This window comes from Gobius niger, assembly GCF_951799975.1.
Source record: "Gobius niger genome assembly, chromosome: 1".
Classification (NCBI taxonomy): domain Eukaryota; kingdom Metazoa; phylum Chordata; class Actinopteri; order Gobiiformes; family Gobiidae; genus Gobius; species Gobius niger.
In genome coordinates, this window is record NC_136852.1 from 33,801,854 (window position 1) to 33,827,717 (window position 25,864).

At 45.7% G+C, this 25,864-nt stretch overlaps 1 protein-coding gene across 1 annotated transcript; it reads right to left on the minus strand.

The window, feature by feature from the left end:
* Nucleotides 1–5,142: 5,142 nt before the first annotated feature.
* LOC306965345 (uncharacterized protein) lies at nucleotides 5,143–23,968 on the minus strand. The gene is made up of 4 exons (XM_079559682.1): nucleotides 23,701–23,968; nucleotides 10,454–11,856; nucleotides 8,648–9,148; nucleotides 5,143–5,277 (listed from the first exon to the last, which is right to left on the minus strand). Exons 2-4 carry the CDS (start codon nucleotides 11,688–11,690, stop codon nucleotides 5,255–5,257), a joined length of 1,761 nt encoding a protein of 586 aa, XP_079415808.1. The 5' UTR covers nucleotides 11,691–11,856; nucleotides 23,701–23,968; the 3' UTR covers nucleotides 5,143–5,254.
* Nucleotides 23,969–25,864: the final 1,896 nt, after the last annotated feature.

Consider the following 25,864-nt stretch of genomic DNA (forward strand, 5'->3'; position numbering starts at 1 on the left):
CAGGGGAAGGGCTGATGTAGCTGATTGGATCTGATCATTTTACATCGTCTGTCTATACGGTGTATCGTTCACCTCCACCGTGTGATTATTTGTGTCACAAATAATTCTGCACTGTGTTCAGAGCGAGACACCTTTTAGTCCACTGAAGACCTTTTTCTCATGGGTTCATTGCTTATTTGGCGCCCTCTGCAGGATCCATGCTGACATAGCTGGGATTTAGCACCCCCGTGGACGCACGTGCATGTGTATGTGTGTGTGCGTGCGTGCGTGCGTGCGCGTGCGTGTGTGTGTACGTGCGTGCGTGTGTGTGTGTGCGTGTGAGCGGCTGGCAGAGCTTAATCCACTGATCTGTTTCTGGACACATGCTGCTGTTTCTAACTGTCACTTTGGAATTATCCTCTCCGCTGTCTGTCTGTGTGTCTGTCTGTGTGTCTGTGTGTCTGTGTGTCTGTCTGTGTGTCTGTCTGTGTGTCTGTGTGTCTGTCTATCTGCCCGTTCTTCAGATTTCCCGGGTCTTTCCCTGTTCAGATAATGCTTCATTTGTCACATATAATAAGGCCAGCTTTGTGCAGTGGATCGTCTTGTGATGAGCCGTGTGCTGTTACTCCAGTTTGCCAAGTATCCGGATACTTGTCGATGTTTCAGGGTCTTCATCCGTGGAGTCTTCAGCGGCCGGACGAGATGTTCTGGATCTGCTGATGCTTCACTGTGCTCTTGTCGCTCGGACCATTACATTGGAACTAACTTGTTCTAGTTCGTGCGGACATGGATCCTCCGCCGTCAGTGCACAGAAAACAGGCTCAACAGTCACACTGAAACACTACCTGTCTTTTTCACCCAAATATCGAATCACTTCTGCATTTCAGATATTTTGTATAATATGATTCATGTTTTATTTGTTTACTGATGCTTTCACATATGTTCTTATGATATAGTTAAGCTGATGAGCTGATCTCTCTGATCGTTGTATTTTGTGTTTAAAATCAGACATCGGTGCATCTGTTCTGAAAACAATGGCTGCCTGTAATTACTAGGGCTGGGGCCATACTGAGGGCCCAATCAGTGCTTAATTTGTAAATTAGTATTTTGAGGAACACTTTTGGTCTGATGTGATGGATTGGGGGAACAGGCCAAAACATTTGCCGGAACACTCTCATTAGACACCATTATATCAGATACATTTTTTGCCGGATCCTTCTATGTATTTCACGGATCCTTTACCCTGAAAAAAATGTAATTGGGGGAATGCGTTCCTCCAAACAGGGGATCAAATTAAGCACTGGGTCCAACACCATACGACATTATGATACACAAAGTATTCAATTTAAAACAATCTGTCACAGTTCACCCCAAATGTATTAAATAAGAAAGAGCAAATTGAGTTTTCAAGATATACTGTATAAATTAAATATAAATAGTTATTAAAACATTATTAAGAGTGCCAATGACAAAAGCAATTTAAAAGTCTGGCTCTTTTGTTTAAACTAATAAGCACCTAATCTGGATCTTTAAGTCATTTGTATTAAAAGTAGAAGTATTACGATGTATTGCAAAACAATATTCTGTCCCAGCCCTAGTAATTACCGCCATTGTTGTTAAAAAGCCCTACAATAGCCGTGTCATCTGCACATTCAACAGAGAGTAACAGTTTCTTGGACTGAAACAGCCATTAACAATGTAGGTGCAAGAACGTAGCCTTGTGGGACTCCTGTGATACTGGCCTCTATTGACGAAGACGGGCAATTTTTGTACACAAAGCTGACTTTTGTAGCCTTCTCAAATGTGACTTAGTTTCTTGGGTGATTCAAAGGGTAAATAAATTGGTTATCAACAAATGACAGCAGTACAACAGGTGATACTTCAAGTTCAAAGTCATCTTTGATGCTGAAAACTTGTGCTGTCTCGCAAGTTGAAACGATTTGAAGTCATAAATGGATGTGGCAGGTTTGTGGACCTAATCAAACATTATATTAAGGTTTTACAGAAGTCATGTCTGTTGGCTTATGGAGCCATGGTCTGAAGGAACTGCTCTGTGACTGTTTACAGTGGTGGCCATGTTTACTTCTGTCAGGCCTGTTCTTTAAAACGTGCCTCCAGTTTCTCATTTTAATCCTTTATAGAAATGTCGTGGAGCTAAATGGATTACATTACATTACATCAAATGGAGAGGAATAAAAGTAATGGAATTACTCAAGTACAGATCCTCAACAACTTGGCTCGCTCAAACCTCCCCTGGAAATACTGAAGGTAAATGTAAAAATATATTTCAAACTAATCTTGCCTGTGTTTAAGGCTCATAATACTTACGGCGAGACGCTGCAGGTGAATAGGAGATTTTTGTATATTTATATATTTTTAAGATATGAATTTGAAACTTTCAGTGTTGATTACTGATATAAATATAAGACAAACATTTTGCACATTTTCTGTCATGGTTTACATATTTTTATGGCCTAAATTGCCAATATTTTCAGCAAACCAACCTAAATATCAAATACACCCTGGTTTAAATGTATGGTTTTGTTCTGAGAAGTACAAATATGTTTTCATTTTGGATCCTGCTTAGTTTTTTTTAAATAAACTACAGTATTTTTAAGAAGAATATTCAGCAGAATTTCTCCTTGTTTTTTGGGGTTGGTTCTGAATAATCCAGGCAGACTCTGGAGGAGACACTAAAGCGGAGCTGTTGTCTCCCAGGCAGGCAACGACCATGTTTGGATTACAGCTTCATCTCGGGGCGTAAATAAACATCGTAAGGGGTACGTTTTGTCTTTTCTTTTTGTTTTTTTAATTGAGAAAATGAAGCAAAAATGTCAACCTTGACTACTGAGAGAAAAATCAATGGTTTCACCTTTCGTTTCTTGCCTCAAAGTTTGAATCAAAAATGTAAAAGGAAAAAGGTGATTATTTTGTTACTGAGCTGGACTGCTGCCGGCCCGGCGGACGTGGTCCGGTGTGTGGACGTGGTCCGGTGTGGTCCGGTGTGTGGTGGTCCGGTGTGCGCCTGAGCGTAATACGTGTGTGTAAGACTCATTACAGTGTTATGTAAAGAGATGAGCTTATGGGCAGATTACACGACGGTCCAATGATGTGAGAGCACAAAGCTGCTTCCATTCAAGCCCTCCACGCCGCACAGCAACGCACCACCACCTCGCCTCAGCGGTTAGAACTCAATCTTTATTTCATTTTTTTTTTGTATCTCGACAGTTCGCTATCCAACATATGAAAACCTGAAGCAACAAAAACATCATTATTATTAATACCCAAACAACAGAATATCAGTGTGAGAACAGTGACTTTTTTTTTTTACACTTTTTAAAAAAAATGAGAGAATACAAAGCAAAGAAGAAAAAACAGTTTGGAAGTTTTTTTTTGTGTGTGTGTGTTTTTTTCCCCAGTTGATTGTGGAGTTTTTTTTTGTTTTCTTTTTTTCTTCCAGGGAGGTGTTTTGTCATGTGCACAGATGATCTAAAAGTTTACACAGGTGGAGACAGGTGCAGTCCGCTGGGCAGGTTCCTATGTACAGTCCGATGGAGGGCAGGGGGGGCGGGGGGGTCACGACAGGGAGGGGGTAAGGGGGAGGGGGGGGCGGGCAGGGGGCGCTACCAAACTATAACAGTTTCTGCTGGGACAGTTCACACAGAGAGCGGGCCGTCGGCGAAGCTGCCAGTTCATCTCTTGATTTTTATTTTTTTTATTTTTTTTTCATGTTTCCCGTTCTTCATCAAGATGATATAAAAATGTACAGAAGAAAAACAATAAACAAAACAAAAAAAACAGAATGGAGGTCTGTGAGGGGGGGGGGGCTGTTACAAATATGGGTCGTAAGAAAGGTCTAACTCATTATTGCTTTGTCAGAAATGATATATATTTTTTTGTCTATGTTAATTGCATCTCACACTGTGACTGTTACACGTGGTTATTTGTGGTCGTGTGTGTCGGGAAGGGTAGAGGGGGTGTGGGGGGGTGTTGAAGAGGCCCCCGGTCGGTGCCTTGTGCCTGGGGAGAGGACAGAGAGTTGGGGCTGGGAGAGGACAGAGGAGCGTGTGGGGGTAGGGGGGGTCGTAGGGATGCACAATATATGGCACGCCAACTCAAACACGTGCACAGTTTTCCTCGTGCGGCTCCATTCTTAGCCCTGTTTTGGTCCATTGTTTGACACAATGGCATTTACTAGATTTCTGATTCTGAAATTGACATATTTTGGATTGAAAACAGCATATTTTAGTCAAATTAAGCCATATATCTTTGAACCAGATTGAAATACTTTTGTAATTAGTATTACTGTAAAGCTAATTACATTTTACAGAAGGGTTGTTGGTTGAGTGATTTTGGAAGTTGTGGCCTGAAAATGTTGAAAACCCTGGGCGGTGGATCCCAACCTTTTTTGGCCTCGTGGACCCCTTGTGAGTGCCCCCTCCCTCGAGCATTCTGACAGTGTTTCACAACGTGCTTAACTAAACTCCGATTATCCTGAATTATTGTTTTCAAAATGAAGCTTAAACTCTCCCAAATTCAAAGACTTGACTGAAAAAGATCATTGCAATGAATTTTCCCTTTAAAATGATTTTGAAATTGGACTTTGCTTCACCTTATTATTTAAAATCTGAAAGCATTCCAAGTACCTCCATGGGCCCCCGTACCCCTGGTTGGGAAACACTGGTTACAAAATGTAATCTAAAACCGCTGAAACATCACTTCCTGATCCTCCGAGTGAGCTAAATTAAGCCCCTCCCACTCCCCTCAGCCTCTTGGCGAAGATCCAAAGCTCCAGGTCTGTTTTTTCAATGAGAGGACTATATTGTACCACGGTAAATGGCATAATACCCCCCCCTTTGAGTTTTCTGTCCCATTCGGCACGGATAAACAAAAGCTTGAATTACGAGTGAAAGGTTTTTCACTTTACAAAAGAGTTGTTGCTTCTTTTCCTTAATTGCTCTGTCATCTTGAGTGGTTTGAGTGAAAAGTGCCTCTGAGCAGAGGAGCTCTTAGACTAGAGGACTTCTCTCCACTGTTTTGATCGGACGGTTGATACGGGACTGACCCCAAAGATTCGGCTCCAGAATGTGTCTTCAAATTGGGCAGTGTCATATTGTGCAGCCCTAGTGGACGGGGGGAGGGGGGTTAGTGGGAGGGGCCAGAGGGCGGGCAGGGGTGAGGGTGTGGGTGGAAGGGGTGGAGCGGGGGGCAGAGGTGGGGGCTTCTGGGAGGTGCTGAGCGGATCCCAGGGCCGTATTAATCCTCTTTGTGGGCCTCACACGTTTTCCGCCTTTTTGTCTGGTAAACGATATAACAGAAAATAGGGATTAAAAAATGAGGGCTTTCAGATTCAGAGTTTGAAAAAAAAGAACATCACAAAATCACAGAGTCTTCAGATCTACAGAGGACGACCTTTGAATCACTACGACAGTCGGCCTGACGCTCCCTCTGACACAGACGTCAGCAGACACGGCGGTCAGCGCTAGCCGCAGAAATGGCACATTCTGAGTGACCCCGGCGGCTTCAGTTAGTCATGACTGAGGCGCCTGGTCATTTGGCACATTGAGACACTGTGGGTGAAGTGTCCGCTTTCCAAGATGGCCGCACTGCCGAGGCGTATGGAGGGCCAAAACTGACAAAACAATTATGAAATGGATAAATAAATGTGCATCCCAGTTCAGTTTTAGAGGAAGGGGGAAAGAAATGTATTGATTTTGATCATCAATCAAAGTTTTATATATATATAAGTTGTGTGTATATATATATATATATGATCTTTATTGAAATCATAAGAATGAATAAACAGTGTCTGCTTAAACTAATCATATTTTTATTGGTCACGACATGTAAACATTCACTGGAGAACATGGAATAAGTAAGTACACCCCCTGAATCTCACTGAACTGCAGCAGTTTTGTAAAGAGGAATGGTCCAAGATTCATCCTGATCATTGCGAACGTCTGATCTGCAACTACAGAGAAGCTGTTACTGCTGCAAAAGAAGGATCAGCAGATGTTTAATACAGGGGTTCACTTACTTATTCCGCAATGTTGTGAATGTTTCAGGTTTTTCTGCAAAATATCTTTATAAACCTGTTAATTAATTTTTCTGGTGATGACATTACGTCGTCCAGGCCCTGAGGAAACAAAGCAGCCCCAGACCATGATGCTCCTGCTCCAGACTTCACAGTGAGGAGAGGGTTTGATGTTGTTGCTATTCCATTTGTCCTCCACACATGACATGACGTGGTGTGTTCCTCCCAAACTATTCAACTTTGGTTTGTGAAAGAGCTCTTAGATGCTCCACAGCACTACTGGACAAATATTCAGTGGACTGATTAACCCAAAGTTGAATAGTTTGGGAGGAACACACAACGTCATGTGCGTCAACATCAAAACCCTCTCCTCACTGTGAAGTCTGGAGCAGGAGCATCATGGTGTGGGGCTGTTTTGTTTCCTCAGGGCCGTGATATCATCAATAGAAAAAATAATGGAATAAGTAAGTGAACTATTACAGTTTTGTTTCTTATAGTAAGACAGAAGGTTTAGTTTACCTGCTTGACTAGTTTCGATCACTTCCTGTGATCTTCCTCAGAAGCGACGCCTATGACACGGCACCTCCACCACCAGGTGTCGCTTCTGAGGAGGATCACAGGAAGTGATCAAAACTAGTGATCGAAACCTTCTGTCTTACTATAAGAAACAAAACTGTAATGGACTTAACCTAAGAAGACAGTATGAACCTTCTACAAAGACTCAAAGTAAGTGAACCCTTGTATTCAATAGCTGCTGACCTACTTTCCTGTAGTTGCAGATTCGACGCTCACAATGATCAGGATGAATCTTAGATCATCCCTCTTTACAAAACTGCTGCAGTTCAGTGAGTTTCAGGGGGTGTACTTACTTATTCCACATTCTCCAGTGAATGTGTACATGTTACTATATATTACCAAAAAAAAATATGGTCGCCATTAAGTTTCACGAGTCCTGCACTCTGAATTTCCAGTATGTGCAGACAGTATGCAGTATTATGCAGTATTATCCAGTATGCACATTACTTAAATGTCCTCTTTTTGGTGAACGTGTGCACTTTTAAAGTCCTGGTCCCACTTTTGCTAACCTGTCGTCATATATTATCGTCAAATTCAATTGAACTTTCCGTTGATACAGTGCCTGAGCGGCGCCCGGAGTGTGGGGGTAAATCAGATTGCAGACACGCCCCTGCCCCAAACCGTGGCAACCGACCAACCGCCATGTCTTTGATGTCTGTGCCATCTCCGACCACACTGGGCCCTGCTGTCTGTCGCTGCGGCACCGCTATTTGTCCATGGAATAAAAACTAAATGAAATGTGGAAACTTTCGCTAAATCTCCAGATAATATTGCTGTCTAGCAGGAGTGTTTTCAGCGTTGTCGACTGGACTGGGTGGATTGAGCGGAGCGAGAACAAGCTCAAGTCTGGTCCAGTCGAGGATATTTGAAAATCTCAAATATGAAGTCCTTTGCACATTTGTTCAAAGGTCCCTGAGGTCCTGGTTAGGGCTGAGTACCGTTACATTATTTCCTATAGCAGTGCTTTATTCTGTTATCTACACTAAAATAAAATAAGAAAACAATGTGTAAAAAAACCATTGGGAACATTGGGCAAAAAAAAAAAAAATGGGGATAAAATTGTGGGAAAAAATCATTTATTTGATTGAAAACAACCAAGTCATTCCCTTTAATGCTGCCCGTGGACCAACCGCATCAAAACTTGGATCTAAAGTTATATGTTTTTTTCTTTCTTTTTTTCGAGGCCTGTTTTCGGTGCTGGTAGTGCCTAAACTCTTTTTTCAATGCCAGAATGTAATTGTTTAACAGTACCCAGCCCTAGTCCTGGTGATAGACTAAAACTAGGCAGAAAAGTCGGCCAGAACCGAAATCTGTCTAAAACAGAACCACACTAAGATCAGTATCAACATGAGGTGAGCAGCAGATCCCTGAGCGAGAGGCCCAAACACTGAACTCATCTACAGCCAGTGCCTTTTCTGGACCACGGGGCCCCTCCCCAGAGGTGGGTAGTACTCGCTTACATTTACTCAAGTACACTGACGTTGTGAAGTACCTGTACTTCTTAAAGCGAGTTTATCATGCCGTACATAAAGAATGCTACTCAGAGTTGTTCATATTCTTAAAGATAGAATGCCTGTAACTCTTGTGCTGTGTGACCCTGAGTGACCCGTTTTATCTACTCTTTGGCAAATATTCTTTTGAAACGTCATCCTTTTCACAGTAATTCGTCTTTAGTTTGATGGTTTACGTCACGACTAAACCATTAATCAGACATTTATGGGTTGTTATTATTAACTGGATGACTGCTTTTTACTTCTCCAGTTATTTGGAAGTAATGCTACATTGACTTGAGTAAACATGTCAGCTCCGCTCCCCACCTCTGCTCCTCCTGAGCCCAGATGAAGGGTGGCTATTGGCCGGCCTGACTGTGCAGGCCGTTGGAGGTGCACAGCTCCCGCTCTAACTGATGCGCTGCAGCTGACATCACATTCTGAACGATGGCCACGGCAGCGTCTCGAATCTCTCCCTTCCTCCTGCCCACCTCCTCCTCCTCCGCCCGGCTGTCCTGACCGCTCCCTGACCCCCCCTGCCCGCTGTCACCGATCTGCTGGCACTCACCACTGTTGCAGGGCGCGGTGGTGTTTATGATCTTGGCGTTGGCTGCGTCCGACACCTTGGTCTTTTTCAGGGGGCTGCTCTTGTCCTCCTCCTGGTGATTGTGCGCGGCGTTGTCCTCGTGGCCGTTGGAGCAGCCGTTCTCGCCGTTGGTGACGGGGGCGTCCTCCGCGCTCTTCTCCTCCGAGGTGGCCTTGGGCTCGTCGGCCTGGCTCGGGGCCGGCGCCTCAGTGTCAGTGGGCTGTGTGCTGGCGCTCTCGGCTGTGGGGGCAGCCTCTCCGTCTGCAGTGGGCTCTGCTGCAGGCTCTGCAGTGGGCTCTGCAGCAGCCTCCGCAGCAGCCTCTGCCTCCTCTCCATCTTCTTTAGCGCCTTCACCCATGTCCACACTGGTAGACTTGCCCTTTCGGAGGATGAAGTTCTTCAGAGAAACCGCTCGGCCGAAATGGGAGCGTTTTGCCTTTGCAGATTTGCCATCTTTGCCTTCTTCTGAGCTGCCCTCCTCACCTGCAGCCACAGAGCCAGGTTAGACACTTTCACAAACACAAGAGCCACTCAGCACTACAGCCACAGACTGACAGGGCTAACTGAGGCTCGTGCATGCTAGCAGTTAGGCACATCAAAAGGAAAATATACAGGGTTTCTAGGGCAGTAAGTCAAATGTTTGATGCCATTTCAGCGCCTAAGTACTATATTTTTAATGCCCCAAGTGAAAAAATCTCAGCATACTTAATTTTTGTAAGATTTGTAAACATTCAATCAAACAGGAGAATGAGGGAAAATGTTGATATTCAAAACAAAATTGGACACAAAGAACTTTTCAGAAATAGACTGTATAAAACTTTAGTCAGAACTGCAGCTGAATTAGCTTCAGACCAGAGTTTTAGTGTTTTTGGCTTGTAGCTTGTCTTTGTTGTGGGTTCTGTCCCGAAGAAAAAAATATATGCTCTAAGATATACATTTAATTAATATTTAATGCCACCTTGAATCTGATTTAATGCTTTTTTAATGGATTTTATTTATTCAGCATCATTCATTTATGACTTTTAATGCTTTTTAATGCCCTGCGGAAACCCTGGATATAGGACGATGAAGACAAACATGTGTTGATGATAAGCTTGTTTTCAAAAATGACTTCAAGATGGGTAAAAAAGTTTGAGTCCGTTAGAGTGAGGAACCTCCGGAGCCTGCCCTATTTCCTTTAGGCTTCAGGAAGAAGATAAGTCAGTCTTCGGTTACAACCATTCACATTTGAAGTGTATATGTGAATATCAAGGGCTCCCAGTGGCTCCCAACCTTTTATGAAAGCTTCCTCTGCTCGGGTCCCCACAAGATAAGAAGTTACTTTTAGTCTCCTGCATCTGTGCTCCCTTTCCAATCGTCTGTGTGAAAGGCTTACTGTTGACAAAGCTTCAGGGACTCCCTGCAATCTCAGGCCCGCCCCACAGGTTGAGAACCACTGGGTTAGACCAGCTGTTTTACTGGTGACACAATTACATACCAATCTGACATATTCTTTGAAGTGTATTTTTGACTCGAGCTCTGGAAATGACATAGAGGAACATTCTGTGGTCATACTGTACCATGCATGGGCATGGCCTTCTCCCACTTTCTATGATTTTCCTAATGATTTTTGACTCCAAACTTTTCTTCATAAATGTAATGTAATGCTAATGTAAAACGATCACCAAGACACACCACAGACATGATCCCATTAAACTGAGCTATTAACTATTGGGAAAAAATCACGTGCACTCTAATTGTCACAATACAAAAATGATGAGATGGATGAACTCTTCATCAGGCGCTCACCTGCTGGGTCTTCCTCGGCCGGGGCACACTCAGTGTTGGTGCGCTTGGACTTGGGGATGACCCGTTTCTTGAAGGAGGTCCAGATTTCGTTGGCGTGCTGTGTGACCGCTCCCACCCCCGCCGCGGCGCCGCTCTTCTCCTCCTCCCCTCCTTCAGCGGTGGGCCCCTCTGCTCCCTCAGCCTTGGCCTCGTCCTCCACCGTCTCCTGTGCCTCCTCGTCTCCTTTGTCTCCGTCAGCGGCATCTTTGTCTGAGCCCTTGGCCTTGCTGCTGATGCCCACTACCGACGAGTCCCGCTTTATGCCTTGGAAGGTCCAGGAGCGCTTCAGCTTCCAGCCCTTCTGCCCGGACTCTTTGGAATCCAGCGTGGACGAGTCCCCTCCCTCGCCCTCCTCCTCCACTCCTCCGCTGCTCTTCTTATGTGTCTTCTGAGCCATCATCTTCTTAAAGGAGTGCCAGCGCTTCATGTGCTTAGCCTGGGCTGTGGAGGCCTTGAGCTCCTCCTCCTCGGCTCCCGCGGCCGCCCCCTCCTCGGTGCTGGGATCCGCGGTGTTGAGAGCCTCGGCGTCTTCGATTCGATCCAGGGACTTGGAGCGGACCTTCACGTGCTTCTGCTCCCCGTCTTTCTTCTCCGTGCTGCGGTGGGAGAAGATGCGAGCCACGGGTTTCCTGATGAAATCTCTCACCGCGGACTTGGCCTCCGTGGCTTTGCTCTTCTCCTTCTTGTCCTCGTCTTTCTCGGAACCCTCTGGCTCCTTCTCACCGGCGGCCTGGCCCTCAGCCGCCTGGGCCTCGCTGTCTTCGCCGGTCTTCTCCCCGCTCTTCGCCCCGCTCTTCTCTTCGTCCTTCTCCGCTCCCTCGGCGGTGCTCTCCTCTGCTCCCGCGGCCGCACTGGGCTCTTTCTTCTTCCGTCCCGCCATGACTTTTCCCAGGCCGCTCTTGTGGAGGAAGGAGTCCAGCAGTGAGGTCTTTGTCTCCGTGGCGGCGTTTCCTTCGGTGGTCTCGGCGGCCTGTGCGCTCTCCTCGGCCGGCTCCTCTCCTGAAGCCGCCGCTCCAGCCTCCGCACCGTCGGCCACCACCTCCTCCTTGTTCACAGTGTCTTTGCTGTTGGCCTCGGCGCTGGCCTCTGGCTGCTCCGCGCTCTTGTCAGCCGGCTGTTCCGGTTCTGCGGGTTTGCTCTCCGTGGTTTTACTGTCCTCGTCCACGCCGGGAGCCGTGCTGGCCTCTGTCTCTGCCATCGTGGCCAATAAAAAGTTCAAGTTTATGAAAGGAGTCTCTTCAGCTTCAGTCTGTTCTGTTTTCGTTGGGTTTGCCCGCGGTGACACTCTCAGGTCATGGAGAGCACGGTGACAGAAAGGAGCATGGAGGGAAGGTTCTCAGCATCGTACGTCCTCCTTGGAGCCCCTGCACAACAAAACAGAAAGGTTTAGCTCTCAACTGAATTTAGAAGTTTCCAGAAAATTCAGAAAATACTAAAAAAAATCCCCCCCCCCCACACACACACACACACAGCAAACATTATCATGACCAGGAGCATCAGTGTTGATATAAAAATGTCTCCCTTTATTCCAGGGGCTGTAGCAAAATGTTGGAGAATGGAAATATGTTGTCACAAATTTCCCTTCACACTCCACAAGTCACTCACTTCACCTTGTTGTAACAGTAAAAGACCAGCTTGACACCCTACCATTTGGCTACAGATCCGGTAGGGGTACGGAAGATGCCACAATAACTCTCATAAATACTGTGACTGGCCATCTAAATGTACAGAAGAATTGTGCGTTCGCATGGATTTCATTCATTGACCTGACCTCGGCTTTAAACACGATGAGGACGGACATCTTGTTGGGACAGTTCTCCACATTGGGGGTGAATTGGGGGTTGATCCATTGGATAAGAGACTTATCCTCCTCCTTAGCTCCTTCGTTCATATTTTGCATAACACTTACTTTCAGAGTGTAAACTGCACACATCTGAACATCCTGAATGACCAGGTTATACCACCAATGAATCTCTTCTTCCCTGATTTCAAGATGACAATGCCAGGATTCATGGGGCTCACATTGTGAAAGAATGGCTCAGGGAGATGGACCGGCTGCCAGAGTCCCGATGTTAATACAACAGCCCGATGCCTCAATAATCACTCACACCATAACTACACTACATTCAGTAGCCTACGACACTGCGCTACAGGGGCTAAAGGGTGACACTGGGTGCACTGGTGGCTCTGAGAGAGGGTGACTGGGTGATACGGTGTGAGAGAGGGACAGGGGTAGATACACTAGGGATCACAGTGGGTGACACTGGGTGACACAGGGTGACAGTAAGAGATACAGTAGGGGTGACACAGGGTGCCACGGAGTGACAGTGAGAGATTCATTGGGGTGACACTGGGTGACAGTGAGGGATACAGTAGGGGTGACACAGGGTGACACAGGGTGACACAGGGTGACAGTAAGGGATACAGTAGGGGTGACACAGGGTGACAGTGAGGGATACAGTAGGGGTGACACTGGGTGACAGTGAGAGATTCATTGGGGTGACACAGGGTGACACTGGGTGACAGTGAGAGATACAATAGGGGTGACAGTGAGGGATACAGTAGGGGTGACACTGGGTGACAGTGAGGGATACAATAGGGGTGACACAGGGTGACACTGGGTGACAGTGAGGGATACAATAGGGGTGACACGGGGTTACAGTGAGGGATGCAATAGGGGTGACAGTGAGGGATACAGTAGGGGTGACACGGGGTGACAGTGAGGGATACATTAGGGGTGACACGGGGTGACAGTGAGGGATACAGTAGGGGTGACACGGGGTGACAGTGAGGGATACATTAGGGGTGACACGGGGTGACAGTGAGAGATTCATTGGGGTGACACGGGGTGACAGTGAGGGATACATTAGGGGTGACACGGGGTGACAGTGAGGGATACATTAGGGGTGACACGGGGTGACAGTGAGGGATACAGTAGGGGTGACACGGGGTGACAGTGAGGGATACAGTAGGGGTGACACGGGGTGACAGTGAGGGATACACAATAGGGGTGACACGGGGTGACAGTGAGGGATACAGTAGGGGTGACACGGGGTGACAGTGAGGGATACAGCATGGGTGACACGGGGTGACAGTGAGGGATACACAATAGGGGTGACACGGGGTGACAGTGAGGGATACAGTAGGGGTGACACGGGGTGACAGTGAGGGATACAGTATGGGTAACACTGGGTGACAGCAGAAAGCTGCAGATCACTCTTGTTGTTGTTGTGGATTAGAGCAGATGCCCTGGCAGCAGATTGCCTGGACAGTACACTCGCTCAGGCCTTTTAGTGTAAAGGTATTAAGCTCAGGTCTAATCCAGAGCTTGGAGAGCAGCCAATTTAGCTGGAATCAACTCCCTAAGAGACACAATCTACAATCCATCAGTTCACAGCATCACTGACAGAAACAAGGGAAGTCATGGAGCTCTGACACAGAGTCCATGTGTACACCCAGCTGTCTCCAGCAGAGGGCGCAAAGACAGGACTCATCACCTCTGAGTGCTCTGGGAGGCCCCGGTGACTTTCACAGCTCCAAGTGCAGTCCTGCTCACGTGAGGATTTTCCTCAGTGGAGCTATGAAGTTTGAATATCCCGTGTGTTTACACAAAGCCAGTTAAGTCCATAAGAGAGATCAGCTGGGTTTACACTCAGGCAGGTCATACAACAGGTCAACACTGCACCTACACTAGCCAAAAAAGGTCTCCGAGCCTTTCTTTTAGACTTATTCATAGCTTTATACTGATCATTTACCTGGAAAATGTGTGAGTAATTCAACAATCATTTCTTTGCAAACCAAACATTACCGTTGTCAGCAGGGGTTAAAGAGGGCGAAAGAGTTTAAATTAGGCTAAAAACAGGAGCTGCTATTATCATGTTGGTGGTGAACATGATTTTATCAGACTGGCAAAATGCTGTTTGTAAATGAACCAAGAACACAGCTCAAAGTTCAGGTCACGGTCGACAGTTTTCCCTTTCACCGCGTTATAATGAATGATTTAGTGATGCATATTTATTCTGAAAGAAAGTTAAGAGTAACGACTATTTTCGTGGCTTATTTTGGCACTTGGTGCTTTGTTCCTGTGTTTACTACTTAAATACTGCTGGTTTCCTCATAGAGGCTTCAGGAAATAGAAGTCTGCTGTTATTTAGCTACAGCCTCACATCAATAAGCGCGTCTGACGCACGTAAAACCCTGCAAGTGTACATTACCTGACTGATGAAACGCCTCGGGTGTAAGACCGTAATAATACCATTTCTCTGTTGGTAATCACATTCAGTAAATTCAATATAATCTTGATTTTGATTATGAAGAAATAAGTTTGGACCACAACGAGCCATTAAAGTTTCCTAGTTTCCTCACTGTCACTGCTTGAATAAATGGGCACAGTGCCTTTAGGGTAAACGAAAATATACAGGCTGAGCAAAACTTGACAGAGAATATTCTTAACATCAAGCATAAGTATTTTTCATCAAAATCCCATATTTGCTGTTGTGCTGTTTTGATGGTCTCAACTTATATAAATGGTCTCAACTTATATAGCGCTTTTCCAACTACACTAGGCACTCAAAGCGCTTTACAGCAAGGATCCACTCACCCATTCATACTCTCATTCATAACCAGTGCACGCAGACACTGGGGGCAATGTGGGTGAAGTGTCTTGCCCAAGGTTTTCAATCAGGAACTGTCCGGTGGGTGTCGTGTTTCTACCTCTTATAGACACAGCAGGTCTTTTCTGTATAACACACAGTACATAGTTCTACTCTGTGCTTGTAATGTTTCCATTAAATCACACAACTAACACACAATAATAGTATTTGACGCTAAGGCTATTGTATGGTGGGTTATTATTATAAATGTGTATCAGACACTGTGGGCTCAATAGATAACACTAATAGCTTAGCTTCATGTTCAAGAATGCGATGATGTCCTAGTTTTAGATGGAGGGCAGATAACTCTATAGGAGAGTTTTCGAGATTAATCTAGAAATGTTGACCCTGATTTTTACTTGCTGGTGAATTGACTCCACTTTTCGACCCCATTATCAGAAAATGATTTGACCTCAGTTCATTTGTGCTGACAGAGAAGACATTGACTCTGCCAGTTTTTCTTTCGCCCAGAAATTAGACCAAGACAAAAAGCAGCATTAGGACTGTTACCATAGATACCACAATATAATTCTTCTGCCCTACCTCAATTTTAAACTGTAGGCTAGGAATGTCTACCTATTGACAGTAACACATTTGTGTTTTAGCTTGTATTTTTAGATTTTTTTCTGCCATATGATATTACAGCCCCATCATAAACAGACCTGGAGTGATATATTGTTTCATTTGCGCATGTTTTGGAGCCCATCTCTCCCTCACGCAAAGCACCAGTCCACACTCGTCATGAGTGTGCGTCAACGCACTTTCTATGCTTTTAAGACCAGACGTTTTCTTCACACTTCCTGATCCTGATTGCTGTCAGACTTTCCTTCTTGCACAGACATCTTTTCTGGAGGCTAACCATTTGTGAAGTTTTATTTTTGCTCTTCTGATCTCCCAAGCATTGGGCAAAGGAGTTCACCCTCTGCTGCCATATGCATAACTAATAAAACATAAGGCCCTTAGGGTTAGAGTCAAGGTCTTATGTCTTATCATGTTCCTCCAAACTACTTATACATATTATTCCATTGTGTATCTAACCCATTGGTACAAGTTATTACATATTATACCATGGTCAGTGAGAATTTTAATGCTAACTGGCGTGCATTAAAACTGTATAGTGTGCACAGTATAAGTTAAATCGCGCTCTAAGTGTTTGTTAAGTGGTGTCATCACAGCTCGACTTCCGGGTTCGCAGATGTGCGAGAAACTACAAAAAAACTCTTTAACAACACAATCAATATTTGTGAAACTCAACAGAGAGTTACTGAACAGACTTATTTATCAGGCCCATCAGCCAAAAATGCTGAACCTACTGCTATAAAAGTCATATTTACCAAAATCGCTACATCCGGGTCAGTGGAGATAAATGCTAACGGTGCAGCTACGCTAACCCTGGAAGTAGTGTCTTTAGTAAATATAAATTTTTTAGCAGTAGGTACAGCATTTTTGGCTAATGAGTCTGATAAATAAGTATGTTCAGTAGCTCTCTGTTGAGTTTCACAAATATTGATGATTGTTTTTATGTTTCGTTCTCGCATATTTGCCGGTCTGCTCGTACCCGGAAACGGAAGTCGTGGCGTGACGTATTCAAAAAGTCATATTTACCAAACGTATTCACCTTATTCCGGACGTTCGCGTGGGCGCCGCCATGAATTGTGCCCGCCCCTTTTCTCCTATGTGTTAACATGGGACTGGAGAAGTCCACATAAAATCAGTCACTACACGAAAACAAAGCCGTTTTTCGGCCGCGCAGAGAAACGCTGCAGTGTCGACATGTTGGTGCAAATGAACATTGGACATTTTACACAAATCAATCGACTAAACATCAGATTTGAGCGGAGAATATTTTCCCTCGTTCTCCATTAAAATGAACGGGCTTCGCGCTCGACCGGAAGTGTCTGTATAATGGAAGTGCCGAGACAACGCAAAAAGTGGCAAAAGTGGACGGGGCGGAATAAGGTGGATATAATTCCCTTGCAGCTGTTTCCATATTAACGACAAACAATTGAGCTGGAACTAATTTCAGGTAAAACAAGTTAAAAAGTAAAATAACTCCTGTCCAGGACTTAAAAAAGAAAAAAAAAACAGGCCAAAAATGAACAGTTTCAGTTTGTGGAACCATGGTAGATAGATAGATAGATAGATAGATAGATAGATAGATAGATAGATAGATAGATAGATAGATAGATAGATAGATAGATAGATAGATAGATAGATAGATAGATAGATAGATAGATAGATAGATAGATAGATAGATAGATAGATAGATAGATAGTGGAGTGGATCATTAAGAGTCTATTATGTGTTCCCAGGGGCCGCTCACAGACATGCCTTGTGTGTGGCTGCCATAGAGACCACTTCATTATGCCCCCCCCTCCCCTCACACAGACCGCTCTTTATGCTCCGTCATGTGCTCCTCTCTCTCCCTCCTGACCCTGTGAAGCACGCCGACTGCTATCTGTGGGAAGAGGCGCGCACGCACCGTCCAGAGGAGTCCACTCGGCTCCGCGGCCCCGACATGAAAGAGCCACCAGTGTCCAGCAACAAGGCCCCATTCTGCCCCACTACGGCATCCCAAACTTCTGAGGGAGCCACACAGGGTATCAAACTCTCTGGACCGACAGAAAAGGCCACAAATGCACAAGAGGATATGCACGATATGTCGCCAAATGACTGTTATCGCAATGTTCCATGACACCATGTCAATATCGCAAAATCTCTGAGGTCTTCCATCTGATTGATATTTACAACTATTGCAAACGCAGCCTAACACTAAAACGTTCTGTTATTTAGCAAACCCAGAATGTTACAAATATGATTAATATTGCATGTCTTTAGGCCCTTTCAGCCAATGAGCTGCAGCCAGGGCTGTCACACCACTCCGAGGGCCGAGGCAGTGTACCGGGGGTCCGTAAGAAATACAAATATGGGGAAATTATCATATTAAGCAAATTATACTTCCAGAAGAGTAAAAATCCCTCAATTCAAATTGAGCTTATCAAAACCCTGGTGCCGCCTAAAGGGGCTCCTTGTCTTGCTTGGACCTTTAGAGTGCCCCATGTCAAAGGGGGGGTGCTGATGATTTAGTTAGGCATCTACCAAAAACTACTAATTGATTGACTGCGGAATTCTTCCGCAGTCAATTATTGGTTTTCATGTTCTTTATTATTATTCCTCTTCCATCTTTTTCCCGATTTTCTAGAGCTTTCAGCACCTTCATGCTTTATGCAATTTATGCAAGTTATGCATCAAAATGTTCCGCATGTTGAGGAGAAGGGTGCTATTACTTTTGGGACTTCTGCAACTTACGGTTTTTCTGCAATCGGCCAAAATGTCGGAGATTTTTCCCATTGACTTATAATGGGGCTGCTGCAAATCCATGCTTTTCTGCACTTTTGTCTGCATTTTCTGCAATTTCTGCACTTTGTGCATGTTCAGCTTCTGCAACTTGTGGGTTTTGAGAAAAAATTGTCCTTCTGCAGTTTTCCAGTTTTTTTATACGAGAGTTTGAAATTTTTGCATTGGTGTGTATGGGGGAATCCAGCCAATGGGGAGACTCCAGGACTTTCAGCCATTTGTGCAGCTTCTGCCAATCAAGCACTGAGGCCATTTCAACAGTTTGACCAGTGTATGGAATATAAAAGTGTATGCAATATTAACAATTCATGCAAATTAACCACTTTATGCATTTTAAACCGTTTATGCAACTTAAGAGTTTATGCCATTTAGGATTTATGAATTTTAAAGCGTTTATGCAATTTACATAATTTATGCAAATGAACCCATTCATGCATTTTACCACTTTATGCAGTTTATACAGTTTATGCAACATGACATTTTATGCATTTTACCAGTTTATGCAAAATAGATTATGCAAATTAAGCAATTTATGCAATTTGAACAGTTTATGCAATTTCTGCATTCGTTTCCCGCAATTCCGCAGTCAATCGCAATGGCGCAGCCATTTCTAGTTACTAATACTATGTATTAGTAATTAGTAGTTTCACATATTTGCACATTTTTTGCAAACACTTAAAATAAACCAAAATGTGTAGCAACCCAAAATGTCTTTTTTGCTTTGGTACAATTTGCTGAAACAATTAATGAAAAACAATATTTTGTTCTGATTTAGTGGAATGTACTGTGTTGAAAGAGTTTAGCAAAACATGTCATTACATCGTTATTGCAATATACGAGACAGTTAATATTGCAATTCTGCGCTTCAAAGTTATTTATTGGACCGATCATTTCAGCACTCAAATTGCACATACATGTCATGTCTTCCTATAGCTGGCACTTGCTTTTCCCACAGTGCAGCAGAGAGTGAATCGGAGCAGAATGTAAAACTAAAGCTAATGGGTCTAAATAATGCAGTACTTTTTATTTAGGCCTGTGCAACCTGGTCTGGGCCAGGGTCTCTCTGATAGACTCTGTGTGAGGAGCTGCTGTGACTCTGGGCCAGGGTCTCTCTGATAGACTCTGTGTGAGGAGCTGCTGTGACTCTGTGTGAGGAGCTGCTGTGACTCTGTGTGAGGAGCTGCTGTGACTCTGTGTGAGGAGCTGCTGTGACTCTGTGTGAGGAGCTGCTGTGACTCTGTGAGAGGAGCTGTTGTGACTCTGTGTGAGGAGCTGCAGTGACTCTGTGAGAGGAGCTGCTGTGACTGTGTGAGGAGCTGCAGTGACTCTGTGAGAGGAGCTGCTGTGACTCTGTGAGGAGCTGTTGTGACTCTGTGTGAGGAGCTGTTGTGACTCTGTGTGAGGAGCTGCAGTGACTCTGTGTGAGGAGCTGCTGTGACTCTGTGAGGAGCTGCTGTGACTCTGTGTGAGGAGCTGCTGTGACTCTGTGAGGAGCTGTTGTGACTCTGTGAGGAGCTGTTGTGACTCTGTGTGAGGAGCTGTTGTGACTCTGTGTGAGGAGCTGCAGTGACTCTGTGTGAGGAGCTGCTGTGACTCTGTGAGGAGCTGCTGTGACTCTGTGTGAGGAGCTGCTGTGACTCTGTGAGGAGCTGTTGTGACTCTGTGAGGAGCTGCTGTGACTCTGTGTGAGGAGCTGCTGTGACTCTGTGAGGAGCTGCAGTGACTCTGTGTGAGGAGCTGCTGTGACTCTGTGTGAGGAGCTGCTGTGACTCTGTGTGAGGAGCTGCTGTGACTCTGTGTGAGGAGCTGCTGTGACTCTGTGTGAGGAGCTGCTGTGACTCTGTGAGGAGCTGCTGTGACTCTGTGAGGAGCTGTTGTGACTCTGTGTGAGGAGCTGCTGTGACTCTGTGTGAGGAGCTGTTGTGACTCTGTGTGAGGAGCTGCTGTGACTCTGTGTGAGGAGCTGTTGTGACTCTGTGAGAGGAGCTGCTGTGACTCTGTGTGAGGAGCTGTTGTGACTCTGTGTGAGGAGCTGCTGTGACTCTGTGAGAGGAGCTGCTGTGACTCTGTGAGGAGCTGCTGTGACTCTGTGTGAGGAGCTGTTGTGACTCTGTGTGAGGAGCTGCTGTGACTCTGTGTGAGGAGCTGCTGTGACTCTGTGAGGAGCTGCTGTGACTCTGTGTGAGGAGCTGCTGTGACTCTGTGTGAGGAGCTGCTGTGACTCTGTGTGAGGAGCTGCAGTGACTCTGTGAGGAGCTGTTGTGACTCTGCTTTGTGGTGAAAACCGGTTACAAGTTTGTGCACCTATTATATATGTTTTATGTTGCAGACGTTTGCTTATAATCATGGAACCGTAAGAGATAGAGACTGACCGTTTATGTTTCTGAATCTGCTGATTTTTGTCTTTCAAATGAATCCTCTGAAGGAGCTACTAAACATGAAAGTCTTGAGTTAATCAGCCCTAGGCCCCTAATAAAGCGCCCCCTGCTGTCACAGTTCAACACTGACACATTTTACTGTTTAGAAGCTTTATACACAGGATTATAGACAATATTTTAAATACTGTATTAGTCATTGGCCAATCAAAATCTTCACTTGATCCAATCAGAACATTGTATTTGGAATACTTAGAATACTTCCACGTTAATGTGCATTATACTCTGCATAAACAGAGCTACAAGTGTGACCTGTTACAAACTAATAATGCAAAAAAGCAAATGCTCCGAATTACGTACATGTTTCCCTGGCGTTGTTTTGATTATGAAGCGGAAAGTACATGAGACATTCTGTAATACACACTCCTCTAATGGAACAGGGCTGCATGTGGCACAGGAAGTGGTGCAATGGCAATTAGTTTAGTATTTTATAACGATGTTTGATCAAGATTGTGTGAACTTTGGGGTAAAATCATTTGAGAGAAGCCTAAAAAATAGAGGAAAGCCTTGTATTAGAGATATTTGTATTTGGCTAATTGCAACTAGAGCAGCACGATATAATACGTGGTAATATTGTATCATATTATATTGTGATATATATATATATATATATATATATATATATATATATATATATATATATATATATATATATATATATATATATATATTAATATTGGAAGTACGTTATTTGACTAAACTGTGAACCCAGAAGCCTTTGTTCTATTCAATTCAAAAAGCAAAATCTGGCCAATTAGAACGAAAACTGAACTGTTGCACATTTGTAAGTTCCTTGTGTTTTTTGTTGTTGTTGTTGTTTTAGGCTGAGTTTGCAAAAAATATGTTAATCTCAGTCAGATGGAAGACTTAAGTGATTTTGTGATATAATGTACAGCCTTTACAGCGCAGTCCTCACTCTGCAGGTTTTCTTTCTACAATCAAGAAATCACACTTTGTAAAGGATGAGATCAGGCATGTTTAACAAGGGACTGGCCTCTGTTTTAGTTCTGAAGTAGATGTGATTTGATTGTCTTCATTATGAATTCTCGAGTGACCATGGAGGCATTATTTATAGAGAAGAAAGAAAAGCCTCCCTGTGGAACACTCCAAGTGTGATGCAGCTGACCTGTCAGTGATGTCAGAACATAAACACGCTCCACAAACTGCCTCTGTCAAAGCAAAGCAGCATCTCAGGTGGTGATGTCCCGCCCCCCGGTCAGGTCTCGATACACAAAACCCTTTTGTTTTTAGGTCATTTACATCAATGAAAGAACATCTGTGTTGAAATAAATGCTTTTGTATTTGCTGAGTGCAGGCGATTAAACCAGGGCCACACTGTAAATGATTCCTATATTAAGTTGAACAGAATGTGTTTTGCTAAGTGGGTCGCAGCTTGTCATGGTTTGGATTTTCAAACCTACAGCCCGGTTTCGAACCTCTGACCCAGGCCGTGTGTGAGTGCACTGCTCACAACACCTTTGCTCCTGAAACTGAAGAGATGATTTTGCAGCCTGGTGGGGCCCCCGCCTCCTCACAGCTACAGGAGCGGCCCTGCTCCTCCTCTAGGACCTGACAGTTGTTTTGGTGCCGCCAGTGTGCGCAGTACCTGGGCACAGGCACGTGCTCCAAGTGTCACCGAGCCAAGTCTGTAATCTTTCAACATGTCCCTGCTCCTCCGTCTGCCCCACATCAGCCTGCTCCTCACGTGATCTCTCCTTCTCCGCGCTGACTGTCCACTTCCAGGCAGCACTTCGACGCTTCCATTGTTCACAACAACTTCTTTCGGCCACATTCCCGTTAAAGCTCGGAGCTGAGCCGCGGGACAGGCCACAGCGCGGCAGGACACGCGGCAGGTGCCGGGCCCCGCTCAAAGGGCCTCATTTGCATTGCTAATGAAGAGCGCTTCTATGAGCGTCTCCCCTCCATTTTGTGGCAGGGGGGTAACTTCTGCTAATATGGCGCCTATACGGGCTACAATATGGGCTAAGAAAGAGCCCGCCAAACCAAACTGGCCTTTTAAACGGAAAACACAGGTTCATGTTATATTGACCGATGCTCGGTACCGGAGCGCTGTAACGGTCCGTTTCTCCGTCCGTTAGCGCCGTGTGCACATCTCCCGCCACACACCCGCCCCCTCTCTCTCTTTATGGCATTGTTATTGCTGCGCCCGACAAAATGTGCACCGAACTCGACGCTGGGGATTATGTGGCAGACAGTAACGAGGCGAACGCACCGCGCGGCGAACGCACCGAGACGCTCACACACACGAGCAGATGCTCCACACACGTGTCACACGCACTGATTCACAACGGGAGCGTGCCCCGGAGACCACAGTCCCACACCGAAAACAAAGACAGGTCCCTGGGCCACATGACATCACCGACACGGTGCTGCTGAGGCAGACGCGCGGACCCAGACAGGCTCCAGCCCGGGACCCAGACACCGGGACTGATGCGCCTCGGCTGGGATTGATCCGGATCATGTGACCCACCAAGACGTGTTTGAAACCGTCCTGTGTCAGATGTGTGATGTGCACACACACACCATCAGACGCTACAGCGCGCTCTCCGCGACCCCCCGTCTCCCGCACAGAACATGGACTAACAAGTCGCTTCGACCCGGAGACTCTGGGTCCCCGCGCATCAATGGCCTCCTAATGAGCATTTAGAGACAAATAACCTACATTGACTGATGCCCCACACAGCCCAGAGCAGCCAGGACAAAGACACAACATGAACATGCAGAGATGCTGGAGCAAACCAACCTGTTCCTGCGCGTAAATCCGCCGCTGCGTGTGGACTGGCAGATAATAAGCTTGTTGTGTTGGACAGGAAAAGACGCCGAGCTAAATCCCAGCAGCCATCTCTCCCTCGCTCTCTTTCTCTTTCTCTCTCAGGCTCGTGAACGCGTCTGCGTCTGTCGCGCACTCTCACAAGTGCGTGTACGCTCGGAGGGATGGCAGGTTCCTGACGCTGGCCGCATAAATGAGGGGCTCCAAACAAAGCGCCTGAACCCCGCTCAATCCCTCGGTTGCTACGGACAACAGAGAAGACTGTCGGAGCCCCGCCCAGTGCACCTCAGCCAAAAGCGCTCATCAGAGCTCACACACACTCTGAGCACACACACCGTGCACGTGCGCGCGCACACACCGTGCACACACGGCCAGCACCACGTGAGGACTCAAACCCGTGAGCCGCTGATGGAGATAAGGCCGGGACAGAGCGCGCCAAAAGCACTAACTGTGGCTTCATTCACCTCTCAGGCTCAGGGTTCGGCCATTGTTTGGGCCGGCGCGTGCGCGATGTGCGCGCGCAGAGAACAATGGGGGCACAGCGCTGATGTGGGGGTGGGTGGGGGGCACCCAGTGGGGGTGGTCACCCCCATCTTTTCATCCATAAATCAGCCGTTTACAGAGAGTGCAGGCCAGTGTGACAGGCTCTTCACAGGCTCTTCACGGGCTCGGCAGAACTTCTAGAACAGGCCCGGGACGTTTGGAGGCTTTATTCCATTTCAGTTTATTTTACTGCACAAAAGAACAACGTCTTTACACGTCACATACTAGGGCAGGAGCGTAAGAGGCGAGGGAGACAATCCCAAACAAGACAGGAACCTCCCGGTGCTGAGACCATCAGGAACGTCCCCTTAGATTTAAGGCTCTGTCTCTCGTGTTGTTGGAGTCATTCCCACATTCTTGTTCCTCGTTGCCTTCTGTCTCTTCAGTGGTTTGTAGAGTTTGGTGCATTTTTTAGCAAAAACACATGCCCCATTTCCATGTTGTTAAAGAGGCCCAAACTTTACAGAACATGCTGAATGTGCTGTACATAAACGTGTGTAACCAAAATAAACATTCATGTATTGATTCATTCAACAAGATAGAGCCTTGACAATCTAAGGAAACCTTGATCTACCCAATATAAGTGGAAATTGCAGACACAGGGAGAACGTGCAAACTCCACACAGACTGAACACAGTTGTCTTTACTGTGTTGCATTGACCATGTCTCTAATTCCTAAAATCCTCTAATGGTGGAAGCCTTTTACAGTGAAAAGGCTGAAAAGTTTGTCAATGCTGCTGTACAGAGTATTGGCCAAAGTCTGTTTAAATGTGAGAACAGGTCTAGTTTGACCAAACACTGAGAAAGAGCATGTGTCTGTGTGCGTGTGCTGTGTGTGTGTGTGTGTGTGTGTGTGTGTGTGTGTGTGTGTGTGTGTGTGTGTGTGTGTGTGTGTGTGTGTGTGTGTGTGTGTGTGTGTGTGTGTGTGTGTGTGTCTGTGTCTGTGTGTGTGTGTGTGTGTGTGTGTGTGTGTGTCTGTGTGTGTGTGTGTGTGTGTGTGTGTGTGTGTGTGTCTGTGTGTGTGTGTGTGTGTGTGTGTGTGTGTGTGTGTGTGTGTCTGTGTGTGTGTGTGTGTGTGTGTGTGTCCGTGTCCGTGTGCGTGTGCGTGTGCGTGTGTGTGTCCGTGTCCGTGTGCGTGTGTGTGAGAGCTGTTCAGAGAAAAATTCTGAGAGAGTGAAGTAATTCAAAATGTGTTAAATGATCTGACAACTGATCTCATAATAGTTTGAATCAAAAGAATAACTTGGATCAGAATTAATATTGCTAAGTCTTGATGTTTTTTGCTATTACACATCGAAAAACTCTTCCTCGCCCTCTGCGGGCGGTCTCTGTTTTTCCTCCTGCTCAGGTCCTCTGCCGTCAGCCTGGAGGCTTGAGGGTTCTGCGCATTATCTTTGCTGTTCCTAGAACTGCACACACACACACACACACACACACACACACACACACACACACACACACACACACACACACACACAGGCAGGAGGATCAAACATCACCACAATGTCCGGTTGGGTTAGGTTTGGGGTTAGGGTTCACCATGACCATTCTGTCCGTCTGGATCTTGGCTCGGTCATTCTCGACCACCTTTGGA

What these genes read in the sequence shown, in the direction of transcription:
- LOC306965345 (XM_079559682.1), bottom strand. Translation starts at nt 11,690, where the DNA reads ATGGCAGAGACAGAGGCCAGCACGGCTCCCGGCGTGGACGAGGACAGT. An exon ending in GGCCGAGGAAGACCCAGCAG is followed by an intron (nt 9,149 to 10,453) that starts GTGAGCGCCTGA and finishes CTGTGGCTGCAG; the next exon opens with GTGAGGAGGGCAGCTCAGAA. An exon ending in CACCGCGCCCTGCAACAGTG is followed by an intron (nt 5,278 to 8,647) that starts GTGAGTGCCAGC and finishes ATCGTTTACCAG; the next exon opens with ACAAAAAGGCGGAAAACGTG.